Source organism: Helicoverpa zea, chromosome 9 (genome assembly GCF_022581195.2).
Source record: "Helicoverpa zea isolate HzStark_Cry1AcR chromosome 9, ilHelZeax1.1, whole genome shotgun sequence".
Classification (NCBI taxonomy): Eukaryota; Metazoa; Arthropoda; class Insecta; order Lepidoptera; family Noctuidae; genus Helicoverpa; species Helicoverpa zea.
In genome coordinates, this window is record NC_061460.1 from 2221652 (window position 1) to 2237531 (window position 15880).

At 35.3% G+C, this 15880-nt stretch overlaps 1 protein-coding gene across 1 annotated transcript; it reads right to left on the minus strand.

Moving 5' to 3' along the window:
- Positions 1 to 5414: 5414 nt before the first annotated feature.
- Positions 5415 to 15537, minus strand: LOC124633385 (sulfotransferase 1E1-like). The gene is made up of 7 exons (XM_047168579.1): positions 15408 to 15537; positions 12674 to 12808; positions 10124 to 10223; positions 7777 to 8099; positions 7557 to 7651; positions 7118 to 7283; positions 5415 to 6745 (listed from the first exon to the last, which is right to left on the minus strand). Exons 1-7 carry the CDS (start codon positions 15487 to 15489, stop codon positions 6612 to 6614), a joined length of 1035 nt encoding a protein of 344 aa, XP_047024535.1. The 5' UTR covers positions 15490 to 15537; the 3' UTR covers positions 5415 to 6611.
- Between the last annotated feature and the right edge of the window lie 343 nt (positions 15538 to 15880).

Genomic DNA, 15880 nt, shown 5'->3' on the forward strand with positions numbered 1-15880 from the left:
GTCCAAGAAGCGCTGTTTTGCAGCCAAGTTTGAATGAACGATTTTTTATTTTGTATTTTTTTTTGAACATTGAACAGTGCAATCACCTAAAACTTTGGTTCAATCAATAATATCAGTTAAACAGTGAAGCAAGGCGTGAACTCAGCAATTACCTTCCAAGCTTTGTGATCGCTGCACTTTGTTATTTGTTCGCCAACTTTTGGAATGTTAGGCGTAATTTTGAATCGTAATGGTTGGGTGGTAAAGTTGAATTTAGATTGGCTTAGAGCGGAGTAAGGTGGTGAAGTTTTTTTGTATATCCTCATAAGCGGAAAGAGGCTGCGATGTGCAGAAACTGAGAAATGTTAACCAATAGGTTTGATTCTGTGAGATTGTTTGAGTATATCCCCGTTTCTCCGCAACGCAGCCACATTCAGCCAAAATACTTAATGATTTATGTAATGTAATGCCCATTTTTTAATAATTATCAAGAATAGGTTTGACTACTTTTGAGGTATAGAGAATATGTCTGTTTGACATCTATATTTATGCCTCAGATAAGTTAAGAGTTTCCGCAGATCTGGTAAATAAAGGGCTTAAGAAGGAACATGGTGGGTTTTAGTCTGTAAGAGTCTGACATGTGCATCCACCGGGGTCAGTTGACAACTTCCCACTTAGAAAAAAAAAATAAGGTGCCTATACTGCTGAATAGATGGATAGGAGATGTTTGAATAACAAAAATCCTAGGTTAAAATCTATGTCTTATTTCTCTGCCGTTACGCTTTGGTGAAGTCGGGGTCAGCCTACAAAGTCGGACAGCCTATATGCCAATAACTTAGGACATCCTTTGATAAAACTAGTTTTGCTAACTCACTTGCTGACTTGTGTGTCAAAGGTCTATAAAATGACAGCTAGAACGCAAAGTCTGATATACTAGATGGAATTCAACCCAAGGGCGGATCCAGCTTCGGCGCCAGGGGGGGGTCACACAGTCGTGGTCAAGTCACAAAAAATATTATATTGTAGCGTATGCTTCTTTTAATATTAAAAGTAGTAGTATAAATACAATAAGCGCGATCGTAGCGAACTCGAAATTTTTACGAATGTTAAGAAAAGTGTTTTCATGTAGAAAATGGCCCGAGCAGAGTGAGCGCAATTTCTCGTATTAATACTACACACACGTGCCAAACAAAAAAGCGCGAGCGAAGCGAGCGCGAAAGTTTTTGTTCAGGTCGAGGACTAAGGTTAAAAAAGTGTTTTTATGTAGAAAATGGTCCGAGCTGAGCGAAGGCGATTTCTTGGACATAATCACAGACGCGAAATTGAAAATAGCGCGAGCGAAGCGAGCGCGAAAATTTTTATTCAATTCAAGGACTAAAAGTAGATGAAAACGCTTTCTTGCTGTATAACGAATATACTGCACAAATACAAGAAAGCGCGATCATAGCAAGCGCGAGAATTTTTTCAGGTTGAAGACTAAACGTTTGAAAAGAATTGTGTACGCAGAAAAGGGCGCGTACGTTTTTTATTGCAGCAACAGTAAAACACTTTCTGTGAAAACTTCAATTGTCTTACTTTTGGTAAGGGTTCATGAGATCAGGGCCGTCTCTAGCTCATGTAGCGCCTGGGTGCAATCATCACCCAAGCGTTGTTGTTGAGTAGTACATATTGATCGAAGTACTTTACAAGGAATATAAATAAGAACGTTCGAACGAAAGTCACTTTTTTGGTAGGTAAAGGACTTAAAAAAATGTTTCCAAATCATTGTAGGCTCAAACTGTTGGCCAGATTTAAGTTATGAAAGTCGAGACAGGACAACGTCATTGTAAAAATTAGGGCGAGCGAAGCGAGCGCGCAAATTTTTTTATTTTGGGACACAAAAAGTTCATAAGTTTTAAAAACTTATGAACTTTTGTTTTTGAGGACTCCATTAATATTTTTTTGCTATATTTGACTTATGAAGTTATCAAGGCAAGGTATATATAATATTGCGCGAGCGAAGCGAGTGCGAAATTTTTTGAGCCTACGACACGAAAGCACCTGATTAAGTATATTTCAAAACAACAAGTAGCGCGAGCGCAGCGAGCGCGAACTTTTTTAAATTATTTGTTTGAAGACTCACAAATCAGACTGGGAATTACGTACAAATAAAAAGAAACCGTGATTAGAGCGAGTCCATTTGTGTTCGTTGATTCGGTGCGTCAATAAAAATAATAAACAATCAGAAATACAGCACAGACATTCATTCACTAATTTTTTCACTTAGTTTGAGGGTGTTAAAAGTTAAAAATAATCAAAATGATCAATCCAACAAAGCGAGGGCGACTTTTTTGTCAGTATCGTGATATAATGTGGAACTTCCTTATTGAACGAGTGGGATTTCTTCAAAATTCTCCTCCGAAATTCCTGGTGGTGGGCGTCCCGCGGCGCCCCTGATATCGAGGCGCCCGGGTTATTCGCACACCCTGCACCATAGGTCGACGGCCTTGCATGATATACAGCATGTAATGTTGACAACCCGGACAGCGGATTCTTAGTAACAGGGTCCCGTTTCCTCCTTTTGGGTACGGATAAAGAGTAAATAAAGAATAGAGGGCGAGCGTTGCGAGCACGAATTCTTCAGCAAAACTACTCTACCTGAAACTATGTAGGTATCTACCTGTTCACTCGGAATAAAAATTATCTTGTAACAAAAACATAAAACATCGTGTATAACCATTTCAATTATTGGTCCTCTTAGGTCTTGAACCTGGCCCAGGGGGGGGTCATGACCTTGTGACCTACCCCCTGGATCCGCCGTTGATTCAACCAGGACCGGACTCCGAAAGTCGTCTGCGTCAGGACCGCCGTCACAAATCACCGATCCTCTCGAAATACATATAGAGAGTTCCTACAGCTACAGTTAGTTGCTACCAATTGCTACCCTCGTGGTTTTGAAGATATTCAGCATCCTAAGGTAACAGCCATTCTGATATCAGGATGGCTGTCACTTTTCCCAGTGTGAAGAAACGGCGCAAAAGTATTGAGTTTTTTTTTTTCACCCAGAGTTGCTACCTAATTGCTATCCTCCAGAATTTTAGACCATATCGATTCCGTGGATAAAAAGATATTAAAAAAAATGAGTTTTTGCGCCTCCTCCTGATATCAGAATGGCTGTCACCTTAGGATGCTGAATATCTCCAAAACCACGAGGGTAGCAATTGGTAGCAACTAATGGTAGCTGGTAGCAATTAGGTAACAACTCTGGGTGAAAAATAAAAACTCAATACTTTTGCGCCGTTTCTTCACACTGGGAAAAGTGACAGCCATCCTGATATCAGAATGGCTGTCACCTTAGGATGCTGAATATCTTCAAAACCACGAGGGTAGCAATAGGCATGATGACAAATTTTAAAATTCCTTTGTATGATGTAGGTATACGTCTATTTTATATGAAAAATTATTAATTTTAAGAAAATGCGAAGTTTTTTTATCAAATAATTGCATTTTTCTCTGTCCACTTTGAATCCGGCGCGAAAACGCTTGTCAGTGTCATGTCGTCACTTGTGACGTCACGACTGAAATTACAAGACGCAAGTAAACAACGCTCGTGCAATAATTAAGTTTTTTGTGTTATTAAATATGAATTCGAAAGGGCATAGGTGTTGTGGGGTCCCCCAGTGTAAGAACACATCCAAAACAACTCCTGATAAGTTATTTGTGTACGTTCCTCACAATAAAAAAATACGAAACAAGTGGCTTAAACTTGCAAGGCGAGATTCAAAAGCAATATTGCCCAGGGTACAACTTTATTTTTGTGAAGATCACTTTGATGTAAGTTATTACATAGTTCTCTAGATTCTAGCATAGTTTATAATGTAAATAACTATTTCGAGGTTAGGTTTCATCTCTCATTGTTTTTTAATTAAACTAGTATACTTACATGGAAGTTTTAACATTTCTAAATTCAGCTGAACAAAAATCTTTATTTGATGCCAAAAACTTTCCCAGCATTATGATATCAATTCTAGACAAATTAGCGCTGTTTGCCTTGATAAATCCGGGCTCCATAACTCGTGTTATAAATAATTAATTAATTAAAAACAAAGATCGCAGTGGAAGTTCACAATAACGAAATGTGACGTTCGAGCGCTTTCGCGCGAGTTGTTTTGAGAAATGACGTCACGAGCTCTGATTGGTGTTTAAGATATCATGGCGGATTGCCTTATTTCGTAATTTTATTTTATAAAAATACATATTAATCACATTATTAATAAAGAAAACAATGCGCGTTTTATATTCCAAGCTTCAAGTTTAATTTAATAAATATATTATTTTAATGATTTTTGATTACTGTCATCATGCCTATTGGTAGCAACTAACTGTAGCTGTAGCAACTCTCTATATGTATTTCGAGAGGATCGGTGATTTGTGACGGCGGTCCTGATGCAGACCGAAAGTCTAGCACCTTTGTTAATCGTGATTTTTAAGACTGTGTGTTTGTTTCAAAATTCAGCATGGTTCAGGTAGGTTTTTTGGTGAATAAATAATTTATACAGCATTTTTTTAAATACCTACTTCTTTTTATTGTTTATTTTTTATTAATTCAATAGTTTATGCACAAGTTGGTACAATGACTTAACGCCTTAGGCGTTTTCTCCCAGTCTACCTTTGGGTGGTGGAGAAATAGCAGTGGTAGGTGCAAATTTTTTAAGTGTTTACGATTCTTTCTAATAATATAATACCACAAAAAAACTTTTTACGATCCGTAATAACCAAAGACAAAATAACGAAGTTAATTATAATTACTTTTAATAATAACCTTAACAAGGACTGAAAGTACTTATTTAAAAGTCTTATAATTTTACATCATAATTTATTGGCAGGAACAATAGTCGAGTATTGCGTAGGGCGGGCGGCGCACTTCATTGGGCGGGCGGCGGCGGCGCCGTGATAAAACTGTGTTGCGTTAATCTTTCACATTAATCAAGTTATTAATAAAGACATGGCGTATGCTTGTGGAAGTTTTCCATTAGGAAGGGAGGGTCGAAGGTATTCTGTCAAAAAGTTAAAATGTCCGAACCTTCTTACCAAAGAATTTCTGGAATTAATGGATATCAGTAGATAATAAGCATAATATTTATACACCGATTTGGTAGAGTGTATGAGACCAATTTTTCCTTTCTTTCTTCATACCTCATCAAATCTTCGATTTGTTAAAATATCTATTGGTTACAAAAAATATCCTCTTACCTAACTGGTAGTCACCATTTTTTTTTCGCGAGAGTCGCTCAGAAACCAGTAGTGGTGAAAGTGGGAGAAGGAGTAGGCAGGGGGCCAAATTCGGGTATTGATGCTCAAATTTAGTTGCCGACAACCTACCATCGAGTTTTGGGAGAACTTTACCTTAAACTTATAGTTAATAGTCTGATAAAATAACAAATAAAAAAACAAAATAATTACGAATATATTTATATTTTAAAAAGTATTCAAGTATTTACAATTCATCGTAGCGTTTTTTCACTTTTTAATCACACGTACACATCAATCATTATTCACCAATACGCACATCCTACTTATATTATAAATGTGAAAGTTTGTGAGAATGTATGGATGTATGTTTGTTATTCAATCACGCAAAAACGGCTGGACCGATTTGATTGAAATTTGGTATGTAGATAGGTGATACTCTGGATTAACATATAGGCTACTTTTTATCAACACACCACGCGGGCGAAGCCGCTGGCGGAAGCTAGTATAATAATATATGTTACTTTCATATCAACATTTAAATGCGTACCTAATAACTTCAATAAAATATTTTATTATGAAAAATAACAAAACTCAACTCTTTGAAAAATTGAGGTAAGGACGGTTTAATAATTATAAAATATACCACAAAACACTTAATCCTATATCTTCATACGAAAGGTATGAAAAATCTAAGAAATCACATATTATTTCACTGGGAGACTTGAAGTGATTTTAAGTTTAACAGCCAGTTTCTTCATCAAAAGTAAAAGCCAAAGTAAAAGTCAAAGTAATGTCTAAAGTAAAAGTAACGGTCAAATTCATTTTTTTCTATTAGTTTTGCTGTCACTTTAGCCTTGAAAAAACGAATTTGACCGTTACTTTTACTTTAGACATTACTTTGACTTTTACTTTTGATGAAGAAACTGGCCGTTAGTAATAACTTAATTTAGTCTAAACAGTAGATAGGTACTTGAGCACATAGGAAATCGCTACAAAATATAAATACACTCAAATGCATAAAATTTGGGTCAGTTACAAAAATGTAGGTACACTTGTTTTAAAAAATCTTAAGTCACAGTTTTTTTAAATTTATTTGTAACTGACCAAAATTGTATAGTATCAATTTTAATAAAAAATAACAGATAGGAATATTATCCTCTTATTGAAGAGACTAAATTTTGTACTTATTATTTATCTTGGACGATTACTCTAACTTTAAAAATATATGTACAGAAACATAACTTACAAAATTGTCATGCTAGGGGACTTCATTCCCAATATGCAGAACAAAGGACCACACAGTCATACACACACACACACGCACACACACACAAAATCATCAACACAAGCGCTTTATATCAAGTCAAGTCTTAAAATCTACACTTAAATACCTAAAGTTATTATAATCTAGTAATTTCATGTATAGGGAATGAGGGGTAGGACAAGTCTAGACCAGACAGCCGTAAAATGAGGTATTCTTCGGCCTGCAGTTGCATTTTCTCGTCAAAATGAGATCGCCAGCCGCCCGCCTCGCCTAAAATAGGAGACAAGCAAATAAAACGCTGTTATTTGAGGATTTAAGGGTCGGGCATGAAATACGATGTTTCTTTATAATGTTAGACTAATGTATGTAATAGTTTAAGTCCATAAAGCAAGGTTTTTTAACTCCGAAAATATATTTTTTTTTACTTTACAGATCAATCATCTTTGTGTTTGCGGTTTACAATGGGGTTAAAATTGCACACAAGAATATCGAATTAAATAAATATTTCGTTAATCAATTAAATATTTCAAGTGTTAGAGAAATTCATTTAGTTATGAGAAGAAAATAAACGGGAGATAAGCTGATTCGAACATATTATAGAAAGTTCTAGATGAATAATAAAGTAATCTTAAAGATACACACCTTTTCTAACAAACTGTATGCTGTCATCTTTGCCAGTGGTATTATTGACGTTCTTATTCTTCTTTAAACTATCGAAGCTGAGATGGTCGGCCAACTTCTTGATCTGAACGTCGTTAAGTGGCCTGTTTAGGAAATCGCCTATGAGACCGATTTGTTTTGGCAGATCCTGAAAAACAAAAAACAATTTAAGTACTTGTTTAAGAAAATCATTTCCCAACCTATCTTGTATATACCATTGATCTGTCAAGCCTTTTCCTATCCTTATTGGTCTCGGCTTCCAGTCTAACCCGATACAGCTAAAAATCATGTTTTACATGGAGCGCCTGCCTATCTGATCCAGTTACACGGGCTACCCGATACCCCTTAGTAAGACTGGTTCTAAAATTTTCTAGCTTTTGAATGCCGAAGAGACTAAATAATATATGGTCTATTTATTTACCTTTAGCATATCTTCATAATATACGAAGTGTAGGTTAGGGTGATGCCTTTTCAGATATGCTTCATTTGTATGTGCCACAATCGGAGTGTAAGGAACTGCAAAAATACATGAAATCATTATAACTGTGTACTAAATAAAATCATCAGACTAAAAATCTGACTTATTTAGAAGAATCATCAAAATTGAATCAATAAATCAACAGAAATAAGGCGGTACTTACGCAAATCCCTTCGGAAGGCTTCCCAGAAATGGGTCATCGTGGCCCTTATCAAACTCTTCCCAATCATCTTATGCAAATAATAATATGACACAGCCACATCTCTGGGATCTCTCGCCACGTACACTACTTTAGCAGTAGACAGTAAACTCGGTGGCAACATCGACAGAGGAAGATGAGTCTTAATATAACGGGGAGAAGGTGCCCTTTCAATTGCCTTCCAACTCGGTTCTCTCGCTGCCTCGCTCAGTCCTTGAAAACTTGCTAAGTTCATGAAGTTGATTTTGATCAGTTCAAACGCTACTTCTGGGATCTGCGATGTGGTTCTGTGAACAAAAGAACGTAAATTTTAAAATTGGAACATACAGGCAGCCATATTGATAACGGTTATTTAAAGGCGATACGATTTTCGATGTCCATTTTTTTTACATATGACAAAGTATTCAGTGCATAAGAAAAAATATTGGAAACCTGCATTATTTTATGCTAATTGGAAATTGCTTAATCTATTTGATTTATATTTCCCGGTGAATGTGCAAATGCTTATTATTTATTACGTAGAAAGTTATATGAAGGTCTATGATGACTAATAATGTTCTTAGTTTACACTGACCAAGGTAACGATTACTTTCCAAAACAAGTATCTTATCACAGATCAATAAAATACCTCTAATAACAACTTCTTGCTTCATAATCGCGGCTTACGATTCATCATCATCATCATCATCTCAGCCATAGGACGTCCACTGCTGAACATAGGCCTCCCCCTTTGATCTCCACAGATCAAAGGGGGAGGCTTACGATTATGACTAGTATATTTTTAAATACAAACATTCCATTTGGTTTTTCCAATAAAATGTGGGAGAATTTTATCTGTCTATATCTAAATTGAAAAAAGCTTACAACAGTAGCACAATATTACTAAACCGCTTGTATATAGGTACGCTAATTATAGAGCAATAGAAAATCAACTGTGTCTTGCGTACATCTGCGCCCCGGCTTACAACGGGTTAGTCTCAAATCTGACACGAAAATAAATACATGACATATAAACACCATTAAAAAAACTAAAACTTTTTAGTAATTTAAATAGACAAACCAATTTACATAAATAGCCTAAACATATTTATATTTTTGATGATGCAATCGTTTTTGTACGTGACCCTATTTTATTGCATCCGATTGTATCATTAGCGTATCAATCATGACGTAGTCCAGGCATTCTGATAAAGCATACCTATCATACCTATTTTATCAGAATCAATAAAAAATCTTTAGTATTTAGTACCTATGTTATTTTTTATTGGACCATACATAATATTATCATAATGCATTGTATTTTTATCGAAGTTATGTTACCTAGAGATAAGGTAACTGAGTCATGTGTAAAAAAAATACTTGGTCGACTCTTTGACTCTTATTGATTTTTTATTAGGATCAGAGGCCAATTTTTTTGCAATTTAGTGTAGACTCCAATTTTACAGTGAAAATTTGGAATCGTTTTGTAATCTTAAAAGCTTAATTACTTTATTTTGAATGAATAAAAAAAAATATTTCAGAGTTTCAGCCCATTTAAGAAAGGCATCAAGGTCATGGCACATTTGAACCTTTAGCTTTTTACTTGTGTGGGCAAAATTTCCCTTCGAGACGCAGACAATACTGTGTAAGCCCCTTTCTATTAAATATTCAAATTCTCAAGTAACGGATATTATAATCTTGTCAAGACTTTACGTCAAAAACGAACAGTCTCATGAGGGCCTAGATAATCTTGATATTGTCGGCAAATGTAAAGAAAACCCATTCATTTGAAGTATTTACTTCCATATAAAAGTACTTAACATTACGTTCACATGGAAACAATGATTTTTAAGCCAGGATGGAATTTAGTAGGTAATAGTATAATTCATTTCATACTAGGTCACACGTGCATTCGGTTTCAATATCCGGTAATATATCATGATTAATAGGTAGTTAAAAAAATATTATTTTTTTACTCTTGGTGCGTACAACATAGATATGTACAAAGGCGGACTTTAGTGCGATAGGCATTCTTTTCAATCAACCTTAATTATTCAGTTCAGTTATTATTATTCTTATGCTTTTTCTTTAATTCGGATATAATATAGTGTTTTAACAAAGACGCAAAATCTACTTCATTAAAATTCTAGAAATGACACAAGAATCAAACCTTACTACATTTTACTGCAATTGTGTGAAAGTCGATAGGGTCAGAAAGAGTAATACTAATGACATAACGGCAGTTAGAAGAGAATGTATGAAGAAACATGAACCCCTAATAAGATTGGGTCAAGGGCTGATGATGATGATTATTGCAACAAAGTGTACTCACTCAAGCATGGGGAATCTTTTGTATAGTGGCGATTTCTTCGCTGCTTCGAAGTTCAAATTGTTCTCCACCAGCCATACCATTTCTTGAATCCATGTTGTTCCTGAAACAATAGAACAATTTATTATAGTTCGGCCATTCAGAGAATGCGTTCCTGACACGTCGCGATTGAACTGACGACGTAACTACATTCATTGATTATTGATATAATAATGTTGTTTTAATGCTCCTCAATTGTTAAAACGGTAAACAACCAGCAAAAATATTTTTATCGTAACTGCAACGCCATTGCAAAGTTACGTCGTCAGTTCAATCGCGACGTGTCAGGAACGCATTCTCTGAATGGCCGAACTATAACAACTAACGTCTCATAGCAGTTTCCCCCGCATCTCGAGGGAACCATTTAAATGGAATAAAAATGTGCAAAAATACTGGTTAATATATGTCGATTAACACAAAGAAAAAAGAAAAATACGTAAAAATAAAAAAATGAATTTTTCAAACAAAGTAAATAGAATAAAAATGTGTGAAAATTAGAACACCATATAAAAGTCAGTCATTACAAACAACTGAAATTCTCCCTTGAAAACTGACAGCTGTCAACTGATGAAAACATACGATACTCCTAACTTTATCTCTGCTTTACACATGATGTTGTAAATTATAAAAACGAAAAATGACTCCTGTTTTTAAACCACTGAATGGATTAGGTTATTTTTTTTACAATTCGCCATAGAATATCATAAAGTATATGCGATAAGATTTAATGTGATTGTGAATGACACACCCGATATATTATTCTGGTATTATTCTGGTATTATTCTGGTATAACTGACACATTTTGAAGCCCCAGAATTTTGATCCCAACATAGTTGGGAAAAGGCTAGGCATATGATTAACTGCTACGTTTCATCAAAATCCATAAAGTACATCCATGCATCCATTTTTACATACAAACTTACGCTTTTATAAATTACTTATAGAGTATGATTTCGGTAAACCCTAGCTAGATTGTCATAAGCTAATGGTACCTACTGCGTTTGAAACAAGCGTTAGTCACGAGATAAATAACATAAAATAACCATTTCACGGTGACACGTGTAATATGAAAATACCGAGGTCCGCTTATATAAGCCTTTGTAACCAATATCAGTTCATGCACTCTATCAGGCAGATAGACCTTATCATGATAACGTGAACGACAAAATAAAATAATGTGCGTTGCCACCAACTTTTGGTAATATGCGTAATATAGACACGACGAAAATATTGATAAATAGGCACCGAAAATATTTGAAACATAATTAATACATGAACTATGTTGGGGTTGGCTTTCATTCTACCCCGATGCAGCTGAGTACCTACAAGTATTTTACAAAGAGAGACTGCCTATCTGACTTCCTCCTCCCAGTTAACCGGGTAACCCGATACGCATTGGTAAAACGGGTTGTCAATCTTTCTGACTACTCGTAACGACTGCCAAAGATGTTTAAATGACAGCCGGGACCCACAAATTTGTCGTGCCTTCACTTGAGACCAAACCCTTAAGAGGCTAAGATTAGGAACAATTCAGATAATAAACTTAATACATAGGTACTCCTTAGTGGCGCAAAGATATCGGTACCTCTGATAAGATATGTATAATACAGGCACGTTTAGAGTCCAATGTCGCGTAAGTGTATTGTACTAGCCACCTCCCGTGGTTTCACCCACGCCCCGTGAAAACTATTTCTGTGCCCGGATAAAATATCACCTAGGAAACCATGGAACGATATAGCTTCCCAACATTTAATTAATTTTCCAAATTGGTTCAGTAATTTCGGAGCTTCTAAGGGTACAACAAGGAAGTTCATAAGCCCGTGTTGTTTAAAAAGTCTGCGAAAATACTTTTTTCCCGGTTGCAAGAAGTGGTTCTCCCACGAGATGGGTAAAACAGCGCGCTGGGAACACCTACTTACAAATAAGGCTTATATGATAAATAGCAGTTTACAACCTTCAACAAGTACCTACATACGTCACGTTTATGATAAGAAATACCCTTAGTTCTTATCAGTCATGTTCTGTCTGGGTAGCTATTTTGAATCCCATCATAATATCGATCAAATGAGAACCATAATCTAGATTCTGGGCTGCTACTGCTTGGTTTTGGTCTATAATCTTTGGTCAACCTTCCAACACGATTGAAAAAAGATGGCCCTGGCCATTGCGTAACCATTTGGGTAACCTAGATACAACCGGCTTACTTACGTCAACAATGAGACCTTATGAGTCCCTGCACCCTCACACTGCAATCTTTTAGTCGGCCTATGCTTAGTTTGATCAGGCTCATAAGTCAGAGATGGAAGTGAACGGTAGTGTGCACATTACAACGAACCGTCCGTTTGTTAAGCTCAAAAAAAGTGTCAGATTTTCATAAAACTATGAGGACTATTTTCTCAAAAAATATATGAGGAGCTTAGGCTATCCATCCGGTATATTATTGTGTATATTATATTAGTATGTATATTACGCATTACTGTATTTTAAGCATAAAGTATAGTTGACTCCACTCACCAGATCTAGGGAAGGTGATGACCCACACATCATCAGGTCGCACCTGCATGTTGTAGATATCTTCGGCATGCTTCCTGAAGGCGCCGGGCATGACATACCCGTTCGGCCCACACTTCACAAACGGCTTCGTGTAACCTGTAATTGAAAATAGATTTATTATTGAAATTCTGAATTCAATAAAAAAGAGCTTTTAAAAAGTACATTTTGCTCCATTTAAACACACACTCAAAATATGTAAAAAGAAATAAACAAACAAAAATACCTCGATACAAAAGTTCTTTTGAAGTAAAAAAGGTAGCATTTTGTATGCTAGGTTATACGCAGCGTAGTTTTTAATATACAAATACGATTTCACTAAAAGCATCCATTTCATATAGCGTAAAACGGGCTGGAGTTATTTCATATCACGGAGGAAGGAAACGTAGCGGAGATGCCATAAGGAAGGTAGGTCAAGCGCCGCACGATAGGCGTGATCAGTTACTAAACCTAACGAGACGTTCGGGTTTCTTGTCAAATCAAACTCAATCTGTCAAAGATTGGTCTACTTGGTTACTTTGGAAATAATGGGCGGGTTCCATAGAAGGCGCGAAAGGGTGGAGCTAGTAACGTTCCTCGTCCTCCGAACACACGCATTTTGGCGCGTTACTTTCTTGAGATATTTTGCGTTATGACATCTCCGTTAGACAGTTTGTTCTCCATGTTTCATACATTTTGAGTAGAAACAGTAAAAGCATGCTTGGGTTAAGAACGGTAATTAAAATAATTGCTCACTAGTTTGTAACTGCGAGACAACAGTTTCATGATATTTGCGACTTGAAAACTGGGTAGACATAACATTCATATGAAAATAGATACTTGCAAACAGAAAGCCTTATTTTAGAGAAGAATTATGAACGTGGAAGAAAATAGAAAGAACTGCAACTTGGTAGTTCAGTAGGCATGTTTTAAAAAGTATTGAATTGTACTATTGAGCTATATTGTATTATCTTATTTAAAAGCCTGCCCACTTTTTCGTAGATAATTACAAATTAATCGATCTTAAAGCCTTGGTAACATATGGTCATAAACTAAATTATAAATTACTAGGTTATCTTTAATTACATGATATATCGTAAAAGCGTAATTTACATAAGTACAAATGTACGTAAAGCGATTGTCATGCGATAGTAAAGAGATCAAGAAGCGATAAAGTGCTATACCCGCATATTAAACGATTAGCTATCTTTGTAAACATTCGATGTTATAAATTAATGACGTCACAGAATACCTAAAAAAATATATATATTACCTACGTAAAAATGAAAGCTATAGGTAGGTACTTTTATACTAATATTACAAAAGTGAAACTTTTTTGTTTCTTTGTATCCGAAAGGCTACGTACCTGCCAAATAAATTGTATAAATGATAAATAATTTTACTTTTATGAAGATACACTCTTTCCGGGTATATTTTTTTGGGTTCTAGAAGAAGTTTTCTCAACACCGCGGGGATCTAGCTAGTATTTTAAACTGATGACTAAATAAATAAATTACGAACAACAGCTAGAAAATGCCACAATAACGATTACATGCACAAAGATATGAAATAAGATGTTACACAAGTGATAACCTAGATCTTAGACAAATTGATACAGATATATTGCAGCAGATAAGTGATAGTGAGATATACAACTTCTAAAACGGCTTAGCTTTATGAGATGAGGCCTAATTGAGGAATGATTCGGCTGTTTATGAGACTGACTGGGAAATACCCATTACATAATTGTCTGTCTATTCTAGAAAAATATCAGTTTTTAAGATTATTTTTGATTTTTAAAAAGAACATGCACATTGCTATCTATTGATTTTACTCAATAGGGAGGCTCCTAAAAAAAGTCATGACTTTAACACCTCTCTTTTTTAAGTGGAAAATCATCAGATGACCCCTCCCGCTATGGGTGCAGCGTGAGCGTGTCAGTCTTTTACTGACTAAACCCATGTGTGTTCCTTCTGAAGCCCTTTATGGACCAGGGCCACTGTAACTTTTTCGAACAATCCTGAAGCCCCGACATTTTTTAGGACCCCTGTAAGCTCTTTATACTTATATCGAGATACCAAGGCGGCACTTTCCATTAGTGAATCTTTTAAATTAAATGTATTATAGTAATTATAATTTTTACACCATAATAATTATTAACTTTAAAATTACTAAAAGATTCATAAAATATTAAATGTGCTTTTAAAAGATAAATATAATCCATTGATTTTAAGCAATGGAAATGTGAATATTTTAATAGGATATTAAAACGCAATATTACTTCATTATAAAATATGGAATTAAAGACAATAATGTGCAATTTGTAACCATTAATCTTTTATATTACGAATGCGAAACGTTGAATTTTCAGTAAATTATTTCAATTTTCCAAGAACTCGTGAAATCGATTTGCGAAATTCGCATTTATTTTATATTTAAAAATATAATGAATAACATAGTCTTTGTAAAATTCAAATATTATAAGTTTTCAATCTAATTATTAAATAAGTATTTAGATTAAAAATAATATCGTCATAATACTTTTTTGTTTAAACTATCCGCAATATCCAAAAAAAATACAATCAGTGTAAATCGAATCTAGGTGCTGCAAAAATGCCCGAAATATATACAAAAAAAAGACTTTAAAAAATACAGGACGTTACCCAACAATTTTCCAAACAAACCAAATCTCCACACAAGAAAAGCACACACTACACACCTAGTAAACATTTCTTAATCAATTTATCTTCTTCGGGAGTCACATTCGTGATCTCGTAAGGCAATTTCAAATACGGGGCCATAGTTCCGACTGCGTGCACGCACCTCGACAAACTGTGATTACAATTGACAACACCACGGTTTTCAATAACCTATCTTTTATTTTTAATCTAATCATCTCGTATCGATTCATCTATTGTCCCGATAACGATTATCGAGAAGGTACGAATTTTTCGTGTGCACGATAAGAATCGAATAGTGTTGTGTGTTTTTAGTCATAGATGGCATTGAAAACGTATTTGTGTTCATTAGTGCGGTGGTTACTATGGAATTGTATGCCGTAGCTGCCTGGCACATGTAGCTCAATATACACCATTTAAATTCTATATGCCGAAAGTAATCGGCCGATGTAAATAGGTACATATAATATGTAGAGGTCTAGAGCAGGAAAAAGGGACATAGGCTGGTCTCAAC

Coding starts and splice junctions, on each gene's coding strand:
- LOC124633385 (XM_047168579.1), bottom strand. CDS start 15,489: ATGGCCCCGTATTTGAAATTGCCTTACGAGATCACGAATGTGACTCCC. Junction 7,652..7,776: donor AGCCTTCCGAAGGGATTTGC/GTAAGTACCGCC, acceptor GTATTTTTGCAG/TTCCTTACACTCCGATTGTG. Junction 6,746..7,117: donor CATACAGTTTGTTAGAAAAG/GTGTGTATCTTT, acceptor CTCCTATTTTAG/GCGAGGCGGGCGGCTGGCGA.